We start from the raw sequence: 15,518 nt of genomic DNA on the forward strand, positions 1-15,518 counted from the left end.
AGAAAGGAAACGGTTTCTGCAATTAAAACAATTTTTGGATCAGTGGACCGAGGCCCCAAAGAACACCTCGCAAGGGATAGTCAGAAGTAACCAAACAAAAGCGCAGGCCTGAGCACCAGACCCAAGCCCAAGTTGACCCAAACCATTCAGGGCGGAGCAACCAACCTAGCAGCTGACAGGGGAAGACATATTTTCAAGTGGACGATTATGAAACAAGGCAGGTGCAGTCCTACTTTGGTGAAGTAACAACAATGATATATGTATTAGGTGAAAACAAGGTGATTAAAGTATTTTTTTTTTTTTTTTTTTAAATAAACTAGGCAACTATTTTTTAATCTCTTTTGAAATGTTAATGCGAAAATGTTATGGACGGCGTTTTACTGCACTTATCTTATTTCTCCTAATTGGTCATATTACAAAGAAGGGGGATAAATAAATAAAATGACACTATCAGTGGGCTAGAGGAAACAAGATTAATAAGCACGTCACTTGCCCACAATTTCCCTCTACAAACACAGACAATAAAACATTTTTAGACTTAAAAAACAAATATTAAAAAAAAACTACAGTATACTAGAATTAGTTCCTACCTAACCGCATTGCAGCTAAAGTACCAGACCATCTACAAAACCTGGAGAGAGAAAAAAAGACAGTGCAAGAAATCAAAGCTCTTTTATTAAATGTTATAGTAAGTATTTAGTCATACAGGCTTCAAGCTCATTACTTCCATGGGAGGAATGGCAGCTATGTTTCAATCGGACAATAAAAAGCCTAGCAAACAGCTGACATATATGCGTGTTGCATCATGATAGCAATAAAAAAAAAAAGGTAAGAGTGACTTAATTAGAAGTCATTTTAAAATATGCTTGTTAAAAGATGACTCGGACAAAGAAATTAGTATTTTAAAACGGAGTAGGGAGGGTTCAGGGATTGTAACATTGTAGTGCACTACAATCAGTTTATGAAAGTACTAGAATAGAATAGCTGCCAGGTACATGGGGAAGGCAGCACACGCGGTTTAACACAACCTTAATGCAGAGAGGGAGAGTGGGCAGATGTATTATCTCACACAACGGCAATGTGTGAGAGTACAGTAAAAAAATAGAAATAAGAGTTCTCACACAGATTATTGTATCTCCGTCTTTGCTGGCACTCCCAGCCCCCCCAGCAACACATGAGTTAAACTGTAGTGATTCTTCCCAGTTAGATTTTTTTTTTTTTAGTACTAACTCCTTCAGTTCAAGAGGTGCGTTTGCTGGGAAGGTAACTTGTGAACCAGCAGTAGCACAGCTTTAGAACGGCCCCATGTTACAAAAAATATATACATTTGCAGCACTTACAGAATTTTAGACTGGATGCAGTGTAGAAACTTTCCTCATTTTCTTAACCTCATTGGTCTACCACTAAAAAGAAATACAATTCACCCTTCTGTTCAGCGAACATTAAAAAGAACTGACCACTATCCGTTAGTCCTCCGTTCATTGTCTGCACCTCTGCTTGGCACCAGTAGACTTCCACTTGCCAACAAAATCAATGGCACTCACCATGTGTGACTGGGCTACGTACGAACCTCTTTATCTCACCAGGCTCTGTCCCCTCACTCCCGTACTGTGTGCAATTACATGTTTGTAAAGGTACGAGTTATTTCTAAACTCTGGAGTGGTCTGGCGTCCGGATAGGGTTTGGGAAGCCCCGGGTTCAATAATCCCTTTCGGATTAATAGGAAACAGACACCCAACTGTTAAACTCAATAAATAATGACCACTTCATTTAGACGTCCGTGGACAGTCTATCTTCTTAAAATACAGGCGACCCCCTTATTCCATTTATTTTATAGATTTTCATGTAAGGGCGTTGCTAAATTATTGTTTTACATATTTATTTTTACTGTAAATTCAAATGTAATATTTACATTTTAAGCTGCATTTCTGTGAATACTTCAAAATGTTGTCTTGCTCTATAAAATGCTGTGACACACCTGGCTTGGGTGTGGGGTCCTAGGTCCTCCTCTGGTTACAGTTAGGGTGTGCTCCTTTTCCCAAGATGCAACTTGGGGTGCACAGAAACGGTACCAGGCTACAGAATACCCCAACATTACTCTGTCATCCCTATTTTATAATGGAATAGGTTCCTCATCTAATATATACGAATGTGTTAGGTAATGTCTGGCAACGTATTAAGATATTTGGATTACTATCAGGTAATATCTGATGGTAATCAAATTCTGACTGACTTATCAACATTATAAATAGCAAATATTGGCCAAGACCCATCAGAACCTTTGCTTCCCGGTACCCCTTCTACCTTATGCCTGGTGCAGATGTATTCTGTATGTGTCTCATCAACAACACTATCCTGCTTTCCGTACACCATCAATCTGTGCCGCTGTGCTTGGTTGGAGGGGGATAATACAGCTCTGGTTTAACTTGGGAGCATAGAGTGGGGCTGCTATCTTTTTCCCGTTCGCCTTGTTTCTTTGCCGTTGCTGACTGGGCTGGAGGCTCCAGGTGGGAGCGAGTGGCTGGGTTGGCTGCGTGTGATTCGGCCACCGGATGGGTGAGTAGGTGCCGGGGGCTGGTATGAGGACGGTCCTGAGAGGTTTGTGCCGTTCCCATTAGGTAGGTCGGAGGCTGGAAATAAAATGAGGACAAGATATTTACAAACGCTAGACTGCATTGCTACATGCTTGTGCAGAGCCTTCCTTCCTGGCAGCTATGCAGAGCATCGCTCCAATCAATTCTTCCCTAACACATATGAGGTTGCCCCAGAACAATACTCCTCTTAACTCTCCACTGACACATTGGACTTATGCAGAGCTTTACTCCACTTACACAGTTATGCAGCTGCCCCAGAACACTGCACCACCTACGATTTACCAAGTGAGACCATTGCTTTATTGTGTGAAGGACACGTATTGGGCTGCTGCTTCGCCAAACAGTTTATACAGAGAAGGCCTGGCAGTGTACTGCTAGAAGACAGAGGACAGAAGGTCTTCTTTACCTGAAGTGGCTGGAATGCTGGGTGGGCTGTGATTGGTCGTCACCGCCACGGTCTCCGCCTGTGCCTGTAATCAGAGCGGACAGTGGATGTCCCGTTACCTCTAAAGCAACTAGAATCCCCCACCTCCCCTGCAACGGACACCAGGAACCACATCCCACTCACCTGTTTGCTTTGGGATTGCTGTGCCACATATTCGGGGTTTGGTTCGCTGAAGTTGGGCGCCTCAGAGTAAACCATACAGAACCTGGAACAGGGAGAGAGCTCTCTAAACAGAAGTGGATTAACAAGACCTCCTTAGCAGATGATTGGTCACTGCATTGGGAGGAAAGGATTATATTCTGCAATGATCTGTATGTGTCTCCTTGTCAGGAAAGGACTTCGTGTAGGTCCCCATAATAGGGAAATTATGCTCTCAAAGTCCCTCTAGAGAGGAATAAATTAATAATCCAATGCTTTGCAGATCTTTCTAGCAGGGAAAGAGTTAATTAAGTCAGAGGGGCCATCAAACATTGCCTTGTAGCAAAAAACTGCAACCTAAATAACATCATTTTCAAACCCTCAATAGATATATTTCACAGATTTCGTAGCCCCTTCACTGCCCCTGTAATACCAGCTATGGCTGCGCTTATACTGCTGGCGAAGGCGACCGATGACATCACCCGTCGCCATTGCAATAGTTGAATTTAAAGTTTAGGCGACGTCGCTGGCTACAAGGCCAGTGACGTCAGAAAGGGGGAGGGCAGAGGGACGGAGAAGCTCTCTAATTGGCCACAAGGAGAGACCGTCACTGGAAAAATCAAATAACAGTGACTACCAGATTTTTGATAGCGCTGTTGCTTGGTCGCGCCTTCGCGCGCACTCTAATCGCCGACAACGCATTTGTTTTGACGCGACGTCGTGTCGCCATCGCCGGCACTATAAGCGCAGCCTAAGGGGTTAAGATAGCCTTTGGGAACATTGCCGTGGAAGTATATATTTTGAAAATAGTATGTCGTTAAGGTGCTGCAAGGCCTGGGTACACAATCCCTGGCAGATGGTCACTAGATGTGGCCACATATCTAACAATTTCACTAACTACAGTGTCCGGTGGCTGCAAAGCTCTTACTCTCCGATCTTCTGCAGGTCGCCTCCCCTCCCTGTGTACAGAGTCAAGCAGCCCTTGAACACAGACGCGTACCTACAACCAGAGAGAGGTAGAGATCAAGGCAAAGAATCACATCACACCAGACATGTGCAGCCTAAACAAAACATGTTCAGGGGAACACAGAAAACCAGAGCCTTCTTGCAAATACACCAACTTGATTTGATAAATCCTTGGTAGAAATGATAAAGAAATGACTGCAGTGCACAGGTATCGTTCCTCTTCTAAGGCCTGGGACATAGTAGTGTGAGCAAGGCTGAGCCGTGCTGAGCCGCGCTCACACTCGGCACTGAGCCCCTGCAGCCGCAATGAGAGCGGCTTTAGCAGGGGCTCACGCACGCTTCCGCACGCCTGCGGAAGCGTGTGTCTCACCAAGTTTTCAGATTTTCCTGCTTGCCGGAGCGCAGGGCCGGTCACGTGAGCGGTTTGCCCAATGAGGGCGAACCAGCTCCGTGACGTCACTGGCCCGCCCCCAGACCTGCCCACGGATGGCGCGCTGTGTAAGGCCAGGGAAAAAAACGCTTTCCCTGAGCCTCAGCGCGCCTCCACACTGTTTTAAATGACTATGTCCAAGGCCTAAGAAACTAAATGGCAATCATGATAAAAAAAAAAAGAGCCAGAGACATTTCCAAGCAGATATGTATTATAAATAGGAAAACAAATACTGTACATATTACCCGCGCTCCTCCCTTTGTAGTATATTTTAGCCCAATTGGTAGGAGCCCAGGAATTGTTCTTTATAAACAGGGATTACATTTTTAGGTCATAACTAAAAAAAAACACCACTGGTTAAAAACGACAGAAGCCGGAAATGAAACTACGAGTAAGTTAATATGTAAGACATAAATCTGCTGCTGGTCGGGCCTGTCTGCTTTCTATAATATAAGCAAAAGAACAGGTTGTTCCTTGCTCACTTGCATGGCGTCTATGTACTTTGTGTAGCTTTATATAGAGTTGACTTGCTCCCTTTGCTGGCAGTCTCGCACGTCCTGTCACGTCTCATGCAGAAATGACAGAAACACACAGCGCGACCGCCGCACCAGGGAGCCCCTACCACTGATTGTGTATCACTCAAACTTACATTTATTTCACAATTCTAGCAAGCAGAAGTGCACAACGTTTCGGGGGGGGAAACAACCGCGGTTCATCAGTTTTTGTACCTGACAAATATATAAGCCATTCAGTTTCACTTTTGCAAAACTGGGGCACGGCACAAAATCTCCTCATTCCAAATTGTGCCATGTTAAACCCTAGCAAGGCCTTCGTTGCCAATATTATTGCATTTGTGTCTCCTAATGTGAAGAAAAAAAAGGAATGCCAAGGTTAACCAATAGAAAGAAGCGATGTCGTTCCGTTGGCTCACCGGAATGAGGGCAATGTGGCAGCCATATTGTTCTGCACAGGAAGAAACACCAAGAAACAAAAAATGATGTATCTCACGAACCAAAGAGTTCGCAATGCTACATATAGAGCAATAAAAAAATAAGCAGCACGTTTTAAAAGTCGAGTTGTAGGACACAAGTGACCCAATAACAGAGATTGATAGGATAAATCATAGTGACTGTAGCCTTTTAAAAAATATCAGAGAAGTATAAGCACTTTAAATGATATTTTATGTTGTACTGGAAACATACAGAGGGGTCAGTGCATCTTCCCAGCCCTGTAATATTTGGGTCTTGTAGCTCCTCCCTAATTCCTCCCACTGATACTCCCTAAACTGAAGCTGACACCTACTGGATGAGCAAAATTGGAGCAAAGTACCTTGATGCACTGAAGCAGGAGACTAACGTCTCCCTGCAAAACCAAAGTAAAAAACAGCACAATATTTATCAAATAAAATGAGTTCCAAAGAAAGTAATCAGAGTATTTTCTCTGATAAATCTGGTGCCATTGTTTTAAACTGGTTTCACCCCCAGGCTTTAGAAAATAACACCCCGTTGGATAGAGGTTCTCAACTCCAGTCCTCAAGACCCCGCAACAAGTGAGGTTTTAAGGATATCCCATCTTCAGCACAGGTGGTGATTGAGCAACCAGTGCTGAAGCAGGGATTTCCTTCAAACCTGACCTGTTGGGGGGGGGGGGGGGTCTTTGGGACTGGAGTTGAGTACCAATGCTCTTGGATATGCAGCAAAACCAGTACAAAAAAAATGACACCAGTTTTAGCAAAGTAAAACATCTGATTGCTTTACATGGTATTCTTTATAAAGAGCTGTCTCAGGTACAGTTTTCTCTGTCTCTCCCCTCACACCCCCCCACGTGTGGGACCCCTGACCACTCTATTTCCCCAGCAGCCTACCCCTTTGTGAGCCTGATGATGTCTCCGGGTTGGATTAAGTTCCCCACATCGTCCCAGACAGAGATGTTGATGCTTCCGGTCTTGTCGGCCACTTTGCAAGTTCTCACCTCATGTCCGTCCTTTGTCTTGGTTACTCTGCCTGCAAAACCAAGGCAAGGCGGGAATTGGTCAGCAAGGGAGCTGTGTAGATTCATGGTGGGCACTCCCATTATACACCGAGCGTAAATGGGCTCATACATACTCACAGACACTATCTAGTCAATTTATCTTAAATATGCAAAAAATAAATAACAAGGGGTGATTTGATAAATGGCCATTGCGGCCCGAAATGTCATTCCTTTTCCTGTTATATGTTAACAGAGCAGTCCACCTTGGCCCCCCCACTTTTTATGCGTGGGTCTCCACAGCTGAACAGCATTTATATTTGACACCACTGTCCCCACTGTCAGACCCATCACCATGCTACTGACCAGATTAAATCCAGAGACCTTACCCAACCCCTGTCCACCAACCAAGCAAGCTCTTAAATGCTCCCAACCCATAGCCCGGTGCATCATGTTCCCTCCCCTGCCCACCAACCAAATAAGTCTCACTAACTAATGTACAGCGCTCTGGATAAGGGCGCTATATACATGTTATAAATAAATATATCAGCTCCTGGGACCCCCAGCTTCCCGAAGATAGTGCCGTCAGTGACTTCCTGGATGTTTAAATGCCCACGTCACGCGGGCCAATAGAAAGCCTTGATGGATTGCGTTGTGGCTTCCTATCAGCCCGCGTAACGCAGGAGATTTCAAATTACATTTTGTTTCAACTGGAGGGGAAGCTACCGACAGCACCTTTCCCGTCAGTATCTCAGGAAGCAGGCGGTCACCGGAGCTGAAATTAACACGGTCCGGGGGTCCGGAGACCCCCTGCTTCCCACACATTCGGGGGCCGATGTAATCACCAGGCGACCTAGGTGGTTGCAGGGGCGGCTCATTTTGGGGGGCAGCGGCGGAAGCACGAGGGATGCCAGGAGCAGAGCAGACTGCTCCCCTCCCACAGCGCTGCCACCACACGTATGTCAAAACAGGGTTGGATTGTATGTAAAAACGTGACAGGGGTGAGAGAGAGAAGGGGGTGAGAGAGAGAGAAGGGATGAGAGACAGAAAGAGAGGGGGAGAGACAGAGAGAGGGCGGAGAGACAGAGAGAGTGGGGAGAGACAGAGAGAGGGGTGAGTGAGAGAGGGAAGGTGGTGAGAGAGGGGTGGGGGGATTGAGGGAGTGGGAGGCTCCCCTCCCACGCTGCTGCCACCACACGTATGTAAAAACAGAGTGGGGTGTATGTAAAAACGTGACACGGGTGAGAGAGAGAAGGGATGAGAGACAGAGAGAGAGAGAGGGAGAGACAGAGAGAGGGGGAGAGACAGAGAGAGGGGGGGAGACAGAGAGAGGGGGAGGGTGAGAGAGAGGGTAGGTGGTGAGAGGGGGGTGAGAGATAGTGGTGGGGGGAGTGAAAGAGGGGTGTGGGGAGGAGTGAGAGAGAGAAGGGGAGAGGTGAGAGAGGTGTGAGGAGGAGTGAGAGAGAGGTGTGGGGAGGAGTGAGAGAGAAGGGGATGTGACAGAGGGGTGGGGAGGAGTGAGAGAGAGGTGTGGGGAGGAGTGAGAGAGAAGGGGAGGTGAGAGAGGGGTGGGGAGGAGTGAGAGAGCTGGCGAGGAGGGGAGCATGTGGGGGAGAAGCAGGAGAGATTATGTCAGGCCAGTCAGTGGCTGAGCCACCTGGGCAGAAGCAGGGATAATCTTAACCCTGACCTGTTGATAGCCCTAGAGGACTGGAGTTGGCCATCCCTGTCCTAGTGTGTATGTCTTCAATCAACTTGCTGTAATTAGCTGAAGATTCTGCGCTCATTCTATCAATGACAGAACCCTCAGCTGTGAACATTCCGATGGAAGCCAAAGGAAAAGCAAATGCAATTACAAGCACTGACGAAACCAGCCAAAGAGAACTTACAGCATATTCCAGCCCCGCATAGGGTGGGGTCATCATGCAGGTATTTTCATTTGCATTTCTCCTTGTAAACCTCAAAGGAAAGCAGCTCAGCCATTTCCATCATTTATGATTTATTCAGGGACACAAGCAATAGTGGGGGAGGTTGTTCAGGATGGCATCCGCCACACAGCTGGACACAGCAAACACAGTGGGTCTGAATTGAAATATTTGCACCTAAAAAATAATAATCGCCTTTTCTCTTTTTTTATTTTTTTTGCCTGAATGGCGCCATTTTTATTAAGAGTATTTTGACTGTTTTAAAATGTGGTGCATACATGCTGCTGCGCTTCAATTGTGTTCCAAAATGACTGATTATTATCGTTAATTCGTAAAGTGCCAACATATTCCATAGCGCGGTACAATGGAAGTACAGAGTGATGTACAGTATATGACATACACAGAACAACATACCAAATAAGGACAGACAAGCGCAAACCAATACAGAAGGTAAATGAGGACCCTGCTTGTGAGTGGTCTATGATGTTTCGCCACAAACAAAACGCCGCAGGCGTTCTGCCGCCGGAACACTTCGGCACGAAGTCCGCTCCTGCGCCAGTCCCGACAAGCCAAGTCTGCCGCACCCGACCGCCCGCTCCGACAACTGAATGTTTAAATGCCCCGCACGGGACCGCCACACTGCCTATACAGGACGGTCCGACGCGTCATCTTTAAATGTTCCGCGGGATATTTAAAGATGGCGCGACGGACTGGCCTGTATAGGCAGTGCAGCGGTCCCGAGCATAACATTTAAAGATCCAGTTGTCGGAGCGGCAGACCTGGCTCGGCTTGTTGGGTCAGGTGCACGGCCGACCGGACATCGCGGTGAATGGTCCTGCGGCGAGCTGCCCTGCGGTGAAGTGTCCTGGCGGCAGACCACCGGCGACGTTTTAGTCACAGCCAAAAGCCCGCGGTGAAACGTCCCATTCCGCACCTGAGAACTTACAGTCTTTAAGGTGACAGAAAAGTAACGAAATCCGCTCCTTTCCTAATACATAGACCTGCACCAACATGCTAATGTACCTCCGCCCCAGCCCCCACCAGTTGCTCCACAAATCCCTCATCACCGACCGTCGCAGACATACATGAAACTGGCACAAATAAGATTATTACATAGACACTACCAAAAAAAAAAGTAAGAAGAGCTTTTGCACTACTTTGTAAGGTTTCATACATAAACTGCCTCTACTTCTACCTTAATGCCATGTTATGTATAACTTTTTTTTCTATATTAAACAAAAAAGGAAGAAAAAGTAGAGGTATAAAGGGCACATAGGATTGTATAGCCAAAACACAGAAAAATGATCATTTAAAAAATATATTAGTATTGGATAATAGAAAGAAATCAAATTCCAAATTATACCAAAATTATAAAAAAAAGAGATTTTCCGTTAATGTAGCTTTCCCATTTTTATCTACTTAACTAATCTGTCCTGTACACCTTTAAAAATCTATACAATTCTACCCAGTACACCACAATAAATAGTGACCCATCATATTTCTATTTATAAATCTAGATTTCATTAACAATATGAACACATTTATTTATAAAAATGTTTTACCAGGAAGTAATACATTGAGAGTTACCTCTCGCTTTCAAGTATGTCCAGGGATATATAAAATCCCTCAAGTTATTAAAGGTATGACTAAATGTCAAATAAACATTACATGCTCAACAGTCATAGTCCATAATAAATATCCTCAATTTGAGGGAATCAGCAATACTCATCATCCATGTGGTGAGAAAGCCCTGAGCATCTCATTCCTCAGGCTTTGTTTTTCCAGGTGCATGATTAACCATGTGGCTATCATGATGCTGTTAGTTTTAACTTTATGCCCTCACACAGGTTTTTTTCAATATTTGTACTGCAAGTACTTGAAAAATCTGCACGACAGATCCATCTTTATCACATGGGTATTTATAACGCGGTGTCAATCATTTTAAATTACTAGCGTACATTATTTATGCTTTAATCTCCAGGCTGGTCTTGAGACCGAAATCTCAACTCTCATCAGCCTCGCGAGAGAGACTCCCCCCCCCCCCCCTCGTGTTCCAGCCGGTGTTTAAAGTGATTGCTCTCACCCTCCCTTCAGCTGATCTAGCTTAGATTTGCAATAAGCGACATCCTTTCCGCGTATTTCCACATCAGTGATCCTTTCAGTTGTATTTTATTTGGTATCTTTCTTTTAGATGTGTATTGTCCTTAATTAGGATATTCAGGACTCACATATAGTTATGTTGCCTCAAAGTATCAGGCCGTTCCTCCTTCTCTTACCGTGCACCCCAAAACTGGAACAACCTACCAGAGACTCTCACATCCACCACCAGTTTAAGTTCTTTCAAATCTAAGGCTGTCACACATTTTAATTTGGTCTGTAACTGTTACATACGCCCATAATATATATTATCTTTACCTGTGCATGCAATGTCTTGTATATAATGTATACCCTGTTCATTTATGTAACTGTATTTGTAACCATGTATTATTTGTCTTAACTCTGTGCCCAGGACATACTTGAAAACGAGAGGTAACTCTCAATGTATTACTTCCTGGTAAAATATTTTATAAATAAATAAATACTTAATCTCGGATAGAAATACACCGCCGACATGCGTTTCGCCTCCCAACATTCTGGGTAGAATTGTATATATTGTTCAAGTTTTACTGGACAGATCAGTTAAGTAGATAAAAATCTGAAAGCTTAATTTATTGAAACTACATTTTGATCATTTTGGCAACATTTAGAATATGCTTTCTTTGCATTATACAATATTAATATATTAAAAAAATTATCGTGTTTCTGTGGTTTGGCTATAAAATCCTATGCGCCCTTTACACTTCTACGTTTTCTTCTTTTTTTTTTTTGTTTCATACAACTTTTAGAGGTTGGTGCACCACCCACAATAGCAGGTGTTTGGATTAGTTATATAACTGTACCTTGTGCGGATTGCTCCACAACTTTTTTATTTTTTTCTATATTACTTGACCGCGCTAAACCTAGGGTAATAAAAACGCCACTGACAATAAGATCGTTGTTCTTTTCTCTCACCTGGGGGCTGCCTCGCAGGCACCCTGAGCTGTAACCTACCTGTTTCCAGGACGATGAAAAGAACATTCAGGTTTTTCAGTCCAGGTTTCACATCTTTCACAAAGGTTTCCGTGGTCATAATGAGGGCCAGGGGGTCCAGCGTGACTCTCTCCCGTCTGCCCAGCACCCAGTGCTCTATGTACTGTGAAATACAAACAGAATAGTCACATTACAGCTTCTCATACCCATCTAATGAAGGACATGCTATCCTGACTGGCTACTGCTTTAAAGTCGAGCAATAACTAGGGAAGCAGCCTTATGCTCAGTGGGTTTAATTCTCTCTTTTCCGATAAAACATGGATCATTTTACAGGCTCTTTTAGAAAATGAACTACGGGGCATGATTGTCACAATACTGAGAATTTGACACTTAAATAAACCTCCCTTGCCCTGGTTAATGCAGCGTATATAAAACCATGATAATGCAGTGTACAAATGTCAAAGCAATGTACAAAGCACATATGAATAATTATATTAAAAATGGCAAGATCCTCTTATATTTTGCATTACATATATGTTTCTAGTTCATTCCCTAGTTACAGTATCTTAGATTACATCCCCCTTACCTCCTGCTTACTATTTTTTTTGGTATACAGTATTAACACTACAGTGCAAAGAACGTGGCAATATAAAATTAAGTAGCATTTTCATCCACTTTTTACCGGATTCGAACCTGGGGTCCTTCGGAGCTGAACCATAAGGTTTACCTCTGGGGACCTTCTAGTTCCCTAAATACTAAGTTTTTTTTTAACTGCTATTTACTTTTCTAGATTTTCAAAGATGGCGCCCACAGTCTTCCAGTAGGAAGCTGCTGCTGCTACGTTATCCGCTGTAGCTTCCTATTGTCCCACGGACCAATCCCTAAAGGGAAATGAAACACTGGCAACTAAACTACTAACCAGCGGATTCCCGGAGATAAAAATAGAGCAGTTCATCAACCCCCAGAGGACCCCCTGGTTCCAATGCTGTAAAAAAAAAAAACATAAAACAACAAGTAGGCGGGAATGCTGTTTTAATAATACTGTAGCCCCCTTTCCCTATGCCTAAGGGAACTACACGTGCTGCTGTACTTGTTTGCTCACAGGAGGCCTAAGCTTCCGCCGCTGGGAGCCTCGGGTGAGCTCTTTCTCCTTGTATCGCAGCGCCTCCACCTATGAGGGATCCCAGCGTTGGCGGAATAACCCCTCACAGGACTCAATACACAGTAAAGAATAATACACACACACACACACAAGGTATATAACTACTGTTTACTGAACACACACTAACAGATAATGAACACATATAATAACAGTACCCCTGTACCCACAGTGTACACTCAATGCCCCAACACTTGGTGATTACTCCCCCCAAAGTACTGAGGGTGCGGTGGCACCAACATCCCTGGCGTCCTTCCCAGCAAGTCCCACCCAAGTATGAGGTAGTGCTACCCCTGTGAACCGTTGGTGCACGTGAATACCTTCCTGGGCACTCCTGTACCCAGGTGCAGCTGCCGGACAATGATCAGTTAGGTCCCACGCCGCGGAGCCTCCAACACCAATCACCTCACTCCTTAGGGTCCTTATCCGCCTCGTGGGGTGAGCTCCAGCTGGAGTGACTCACCTAAATGTTTATGTGGCCTGGTCCCAGACTGCAGAGCACCGCGTCGCCGTCTGTACACCGGTGCAATAACACTACTATATCAGTAAAGGGGAAGCGTACCAATCTGGGGTCTTCTTTGTAACACTTTGCTGGGGTGACTCAGGGCCTTGCTGGGGCCTGAGGAACAAGCCTAGGCCTAGTCCAGGAGGCACTGCTCCTTGGACATTACCTGCTCTCTTGCCGTCCTCCTTCCGACTGAGAGCCTGCGGAGGATATCCTGTCCCTCCTGCTCACATAGCCTTTTTGGCTGTGTAGTCCGCCTGACCTCCCTCCCGAGGATTATGGGACATGTAGTCCCTGTACAGTATCTGCGGAGCCATTCAATATGGCCACCGCAACTTACACTGTGCGTGCACACCTCGCTGTACTGCGCATGCACGATAATCAAGATGGCCACCCCCACACTCCTGATACGGCACGCAGCTCCGGCGGGAAGCCCGGCAGTTCTCTCTCCCTGGAGGTAAAGAGGGGGACTCGGCTACAATAACATAGTAAATCTCTATGGAATCCTTTTGTCGAAAGATGGTTTTATAATATTTGAACGTTGGTTACTTTAGGCTGCGTCCCCGCTGGCGCTGACCGCGCTCATGCTTGAGAACGGTGACGTCACCAACTCTTCAAGCATGAGCGCCGGTTGTCCTGGCTATTTCGCAAGCGCGCGCGGGGGGGGGGGGGGCGTTGCGGGCAAACTGAGCGCGCTTCAAAGTTACATTTTTTTGTTTAGTGAGCGTGCGTGCCAGCACACGAGCGCCCGCGCCCCGCGTGAGCGGGGACTTGCACATATACATTTATGTAATTAAAAGCGACAAGCAACACGCGCTCGGCATGGTCAGCGCTAGCGGGGACGCAGCCTCAGAAATTATAGTTTTTAACTTGCAGGCGGTTCAGCGCTGAGGAAGACCCCTACTGAGTGTCAAAACGTTGGCGACAGAATTACTGAAATTAATAAACCGCTTGCTATTTTTCATTGGGTGTGCGGCTGCCTTTGTATTTATTTTTCCCACATTGCTTATTGGTGGGCATTAGGTATTTCCCATCCTGCCAGATCTACCACCCACTTCAGTGCTATATATGTCTATCATTATTGCCTTCCCCCTGGGGCAGCACCTCTCCACTTTCACCACTTTTGCCTGGATAGACAGACCACACAGAGGCTGCAGGTGCTTCTATCTTCATACATGTGTGCAGAAGTCATGTATGAAGCTCTGAATGCATCGGGCCACTGGTACCATCAGTAGTGTATGACAGGGAGCTGAGTGGATGTGAGGTCGCATGCTGCATCTTCCCACCTCCTCTGCACAGAGTAGTCATTCTCAGTGCATTACCCACACACAGCCCTTTATGCACAGAGGCAACTGCTAGTCAGGACACGTGGCTCGTCTGTTATATCTCAGTGGGCGGAGCCACGCACTGCTCTCACTACCTTGCGCCGGAATGACCCCCCCTGTCCCAGTCACGACAGCTGCCCCCAATCGCGATAGCTCACATCCTCCGCCAGGTTCGGTTTCTGTTTTCGCTGCACTTGCAGGAAGTCCCTGAGTTCCGCCGACCAATCGGAGCGTAAAGGTCCGGAGAAACGCACCAATCAAAAGGAAGCAAGGGGATGGTTTGGGCCAATCGGAGCAGCCGCCCCGCGCAGGGCTGTCAATGTTCGAAGCGTCAAGAAGAGGGGGGGGGGAAGGACAGGGCAGGTACATGGGGGTGGGACTCCTGTCAGACTTGCAATGCAATCCAGTCAGTGCACATACATCGCATAGAGATCTGGGAGAGTGCAAGGAAAGTGCAGCTGCCTAGGAAGGCACAGGGAGATATATTAGGAAAGTTTGCTGTAACACACTATACAGTTTCCTGCTTGGGGCTGAGAGCTGGGACATTGTCAATCAACTTTCTTACATTTGAGGCACGTCAGGCTACGGTCACAGGAAAAATCAAGTTGAGATGACTTCCAGCGATCGCGACCAACCCGTCGCGGCAATGCATTTGTTTTGACGAGACGTCGCCGGCACTATAAGCGCAGCCTAACGTAGCCACAGGGCGTGGAGTTTTGTGCCAACCTGTACTAGGGAAAATAAGCAATATAAATAAAGAATAGGGTGCCTCCCCGTAATTAATCATTTGTACACCGTGTAACTCTCCCTAATGGCGACGTACGTTAATGCAAAATGCTCTGACGCGATGACGAAGGAAGATACATCTTCCAGTGTTATATTTGCTAGAAAATAGCTCCGATACATCTGTGCCAAAGTCTCTCTGCTGCAAAACCTGCTCCATAAACGGCTCCAAATGATTATTTCAAAGAAGATCATTTTATTGCCATTCATT

The 15,518-nt window shown here is 45.7% G+C and overlaps 1 protein-coding gene across 2 annotated transcripts; it reads right to left on the minus strand.

Annotated features, from left to right (window-relative positions):
* Positions 1 to 656: 656 nt before the first annotated feature.
* On the minus strand, positions 657 to 14,747 carry NABP2 (nucleic acid binding protein 2). 2 transcript variants are annotated; one of them, XM_075591311.1, is made up of 8 exons: positions 14,620 to 14,746; positions 12,455 to 12,520; positions 11,557 to 11,698; positions 6,438 to 6,576; positions 4,106 to 4,177; positions 3,163 to 3,244; positions 3,001 to 3,064; positions 657 to 2,630 (listed from the first exon to the last, which is right to left on the minus strand). In XM_075591311.1, exons 2-8 carry the CDS (start codon positions 12,488 to 12,490, stop codon positions 2,449 to 2,451), a joined length of 717 nt encoding a protein of 238 aa, XP_075447426.1. In that variant the 5' UTR covers positions 12,491 to 12,520; positions 14,620 to 14,746; the 3' UTR covers positions 657 to 2,448. The 2 variants fall into 2 exon arrangements, with proteins under 2 accessions (XP_075447426.1, XP_075447427.1); XM_075591312.1 differs by lacking the exon at positions 12,455 to 12,520 and having other exon boundaries at positions 14,620 to 14,747.
* Between the last annotated feature and the right edge of the window lie 771 nt (positions 14,748 to 15,518).

Source organism: Ascaphus truei, chromosome 3 (assembly GCF_040206685.1).
Source record: "Ascaphus truei isolate aAscTru1 chromosome 3, aAscTru1.hap1, whole genome shotgun sequence".
Classification (NCBI taxonomy): domain Eukaryota; kingdom Metazoa; phylum Chordata; class Amphibia; order Anura; family Ascaphidae; genus Ascaphus; species Ascaphus truei.

Excerpts from the sequence above, each read along its gene's own strand:
- NABP2 (XM_075591311.1), bottom strand. The coding sequence starts at position 12,490 with ATGAACTGCTCTATTTTTATCTCCGGGAATCCGCTG. Across the intron at positions 11,699-12,454 it reads TTATCTCCGGGAATCCGCTG|TACATAGAGCACTGGGTGCT; the intron begins GTTAGTAGTTTA and ends TGTATTTCACAG. Across the intron at positions 3,065-3,162 it reads AGCAATCCCAAAGCAAACAG|GCACAGGCGGAGACCGTGGC; the intron begins GTGAGTGGGATG and ends CTCTGATTACAG.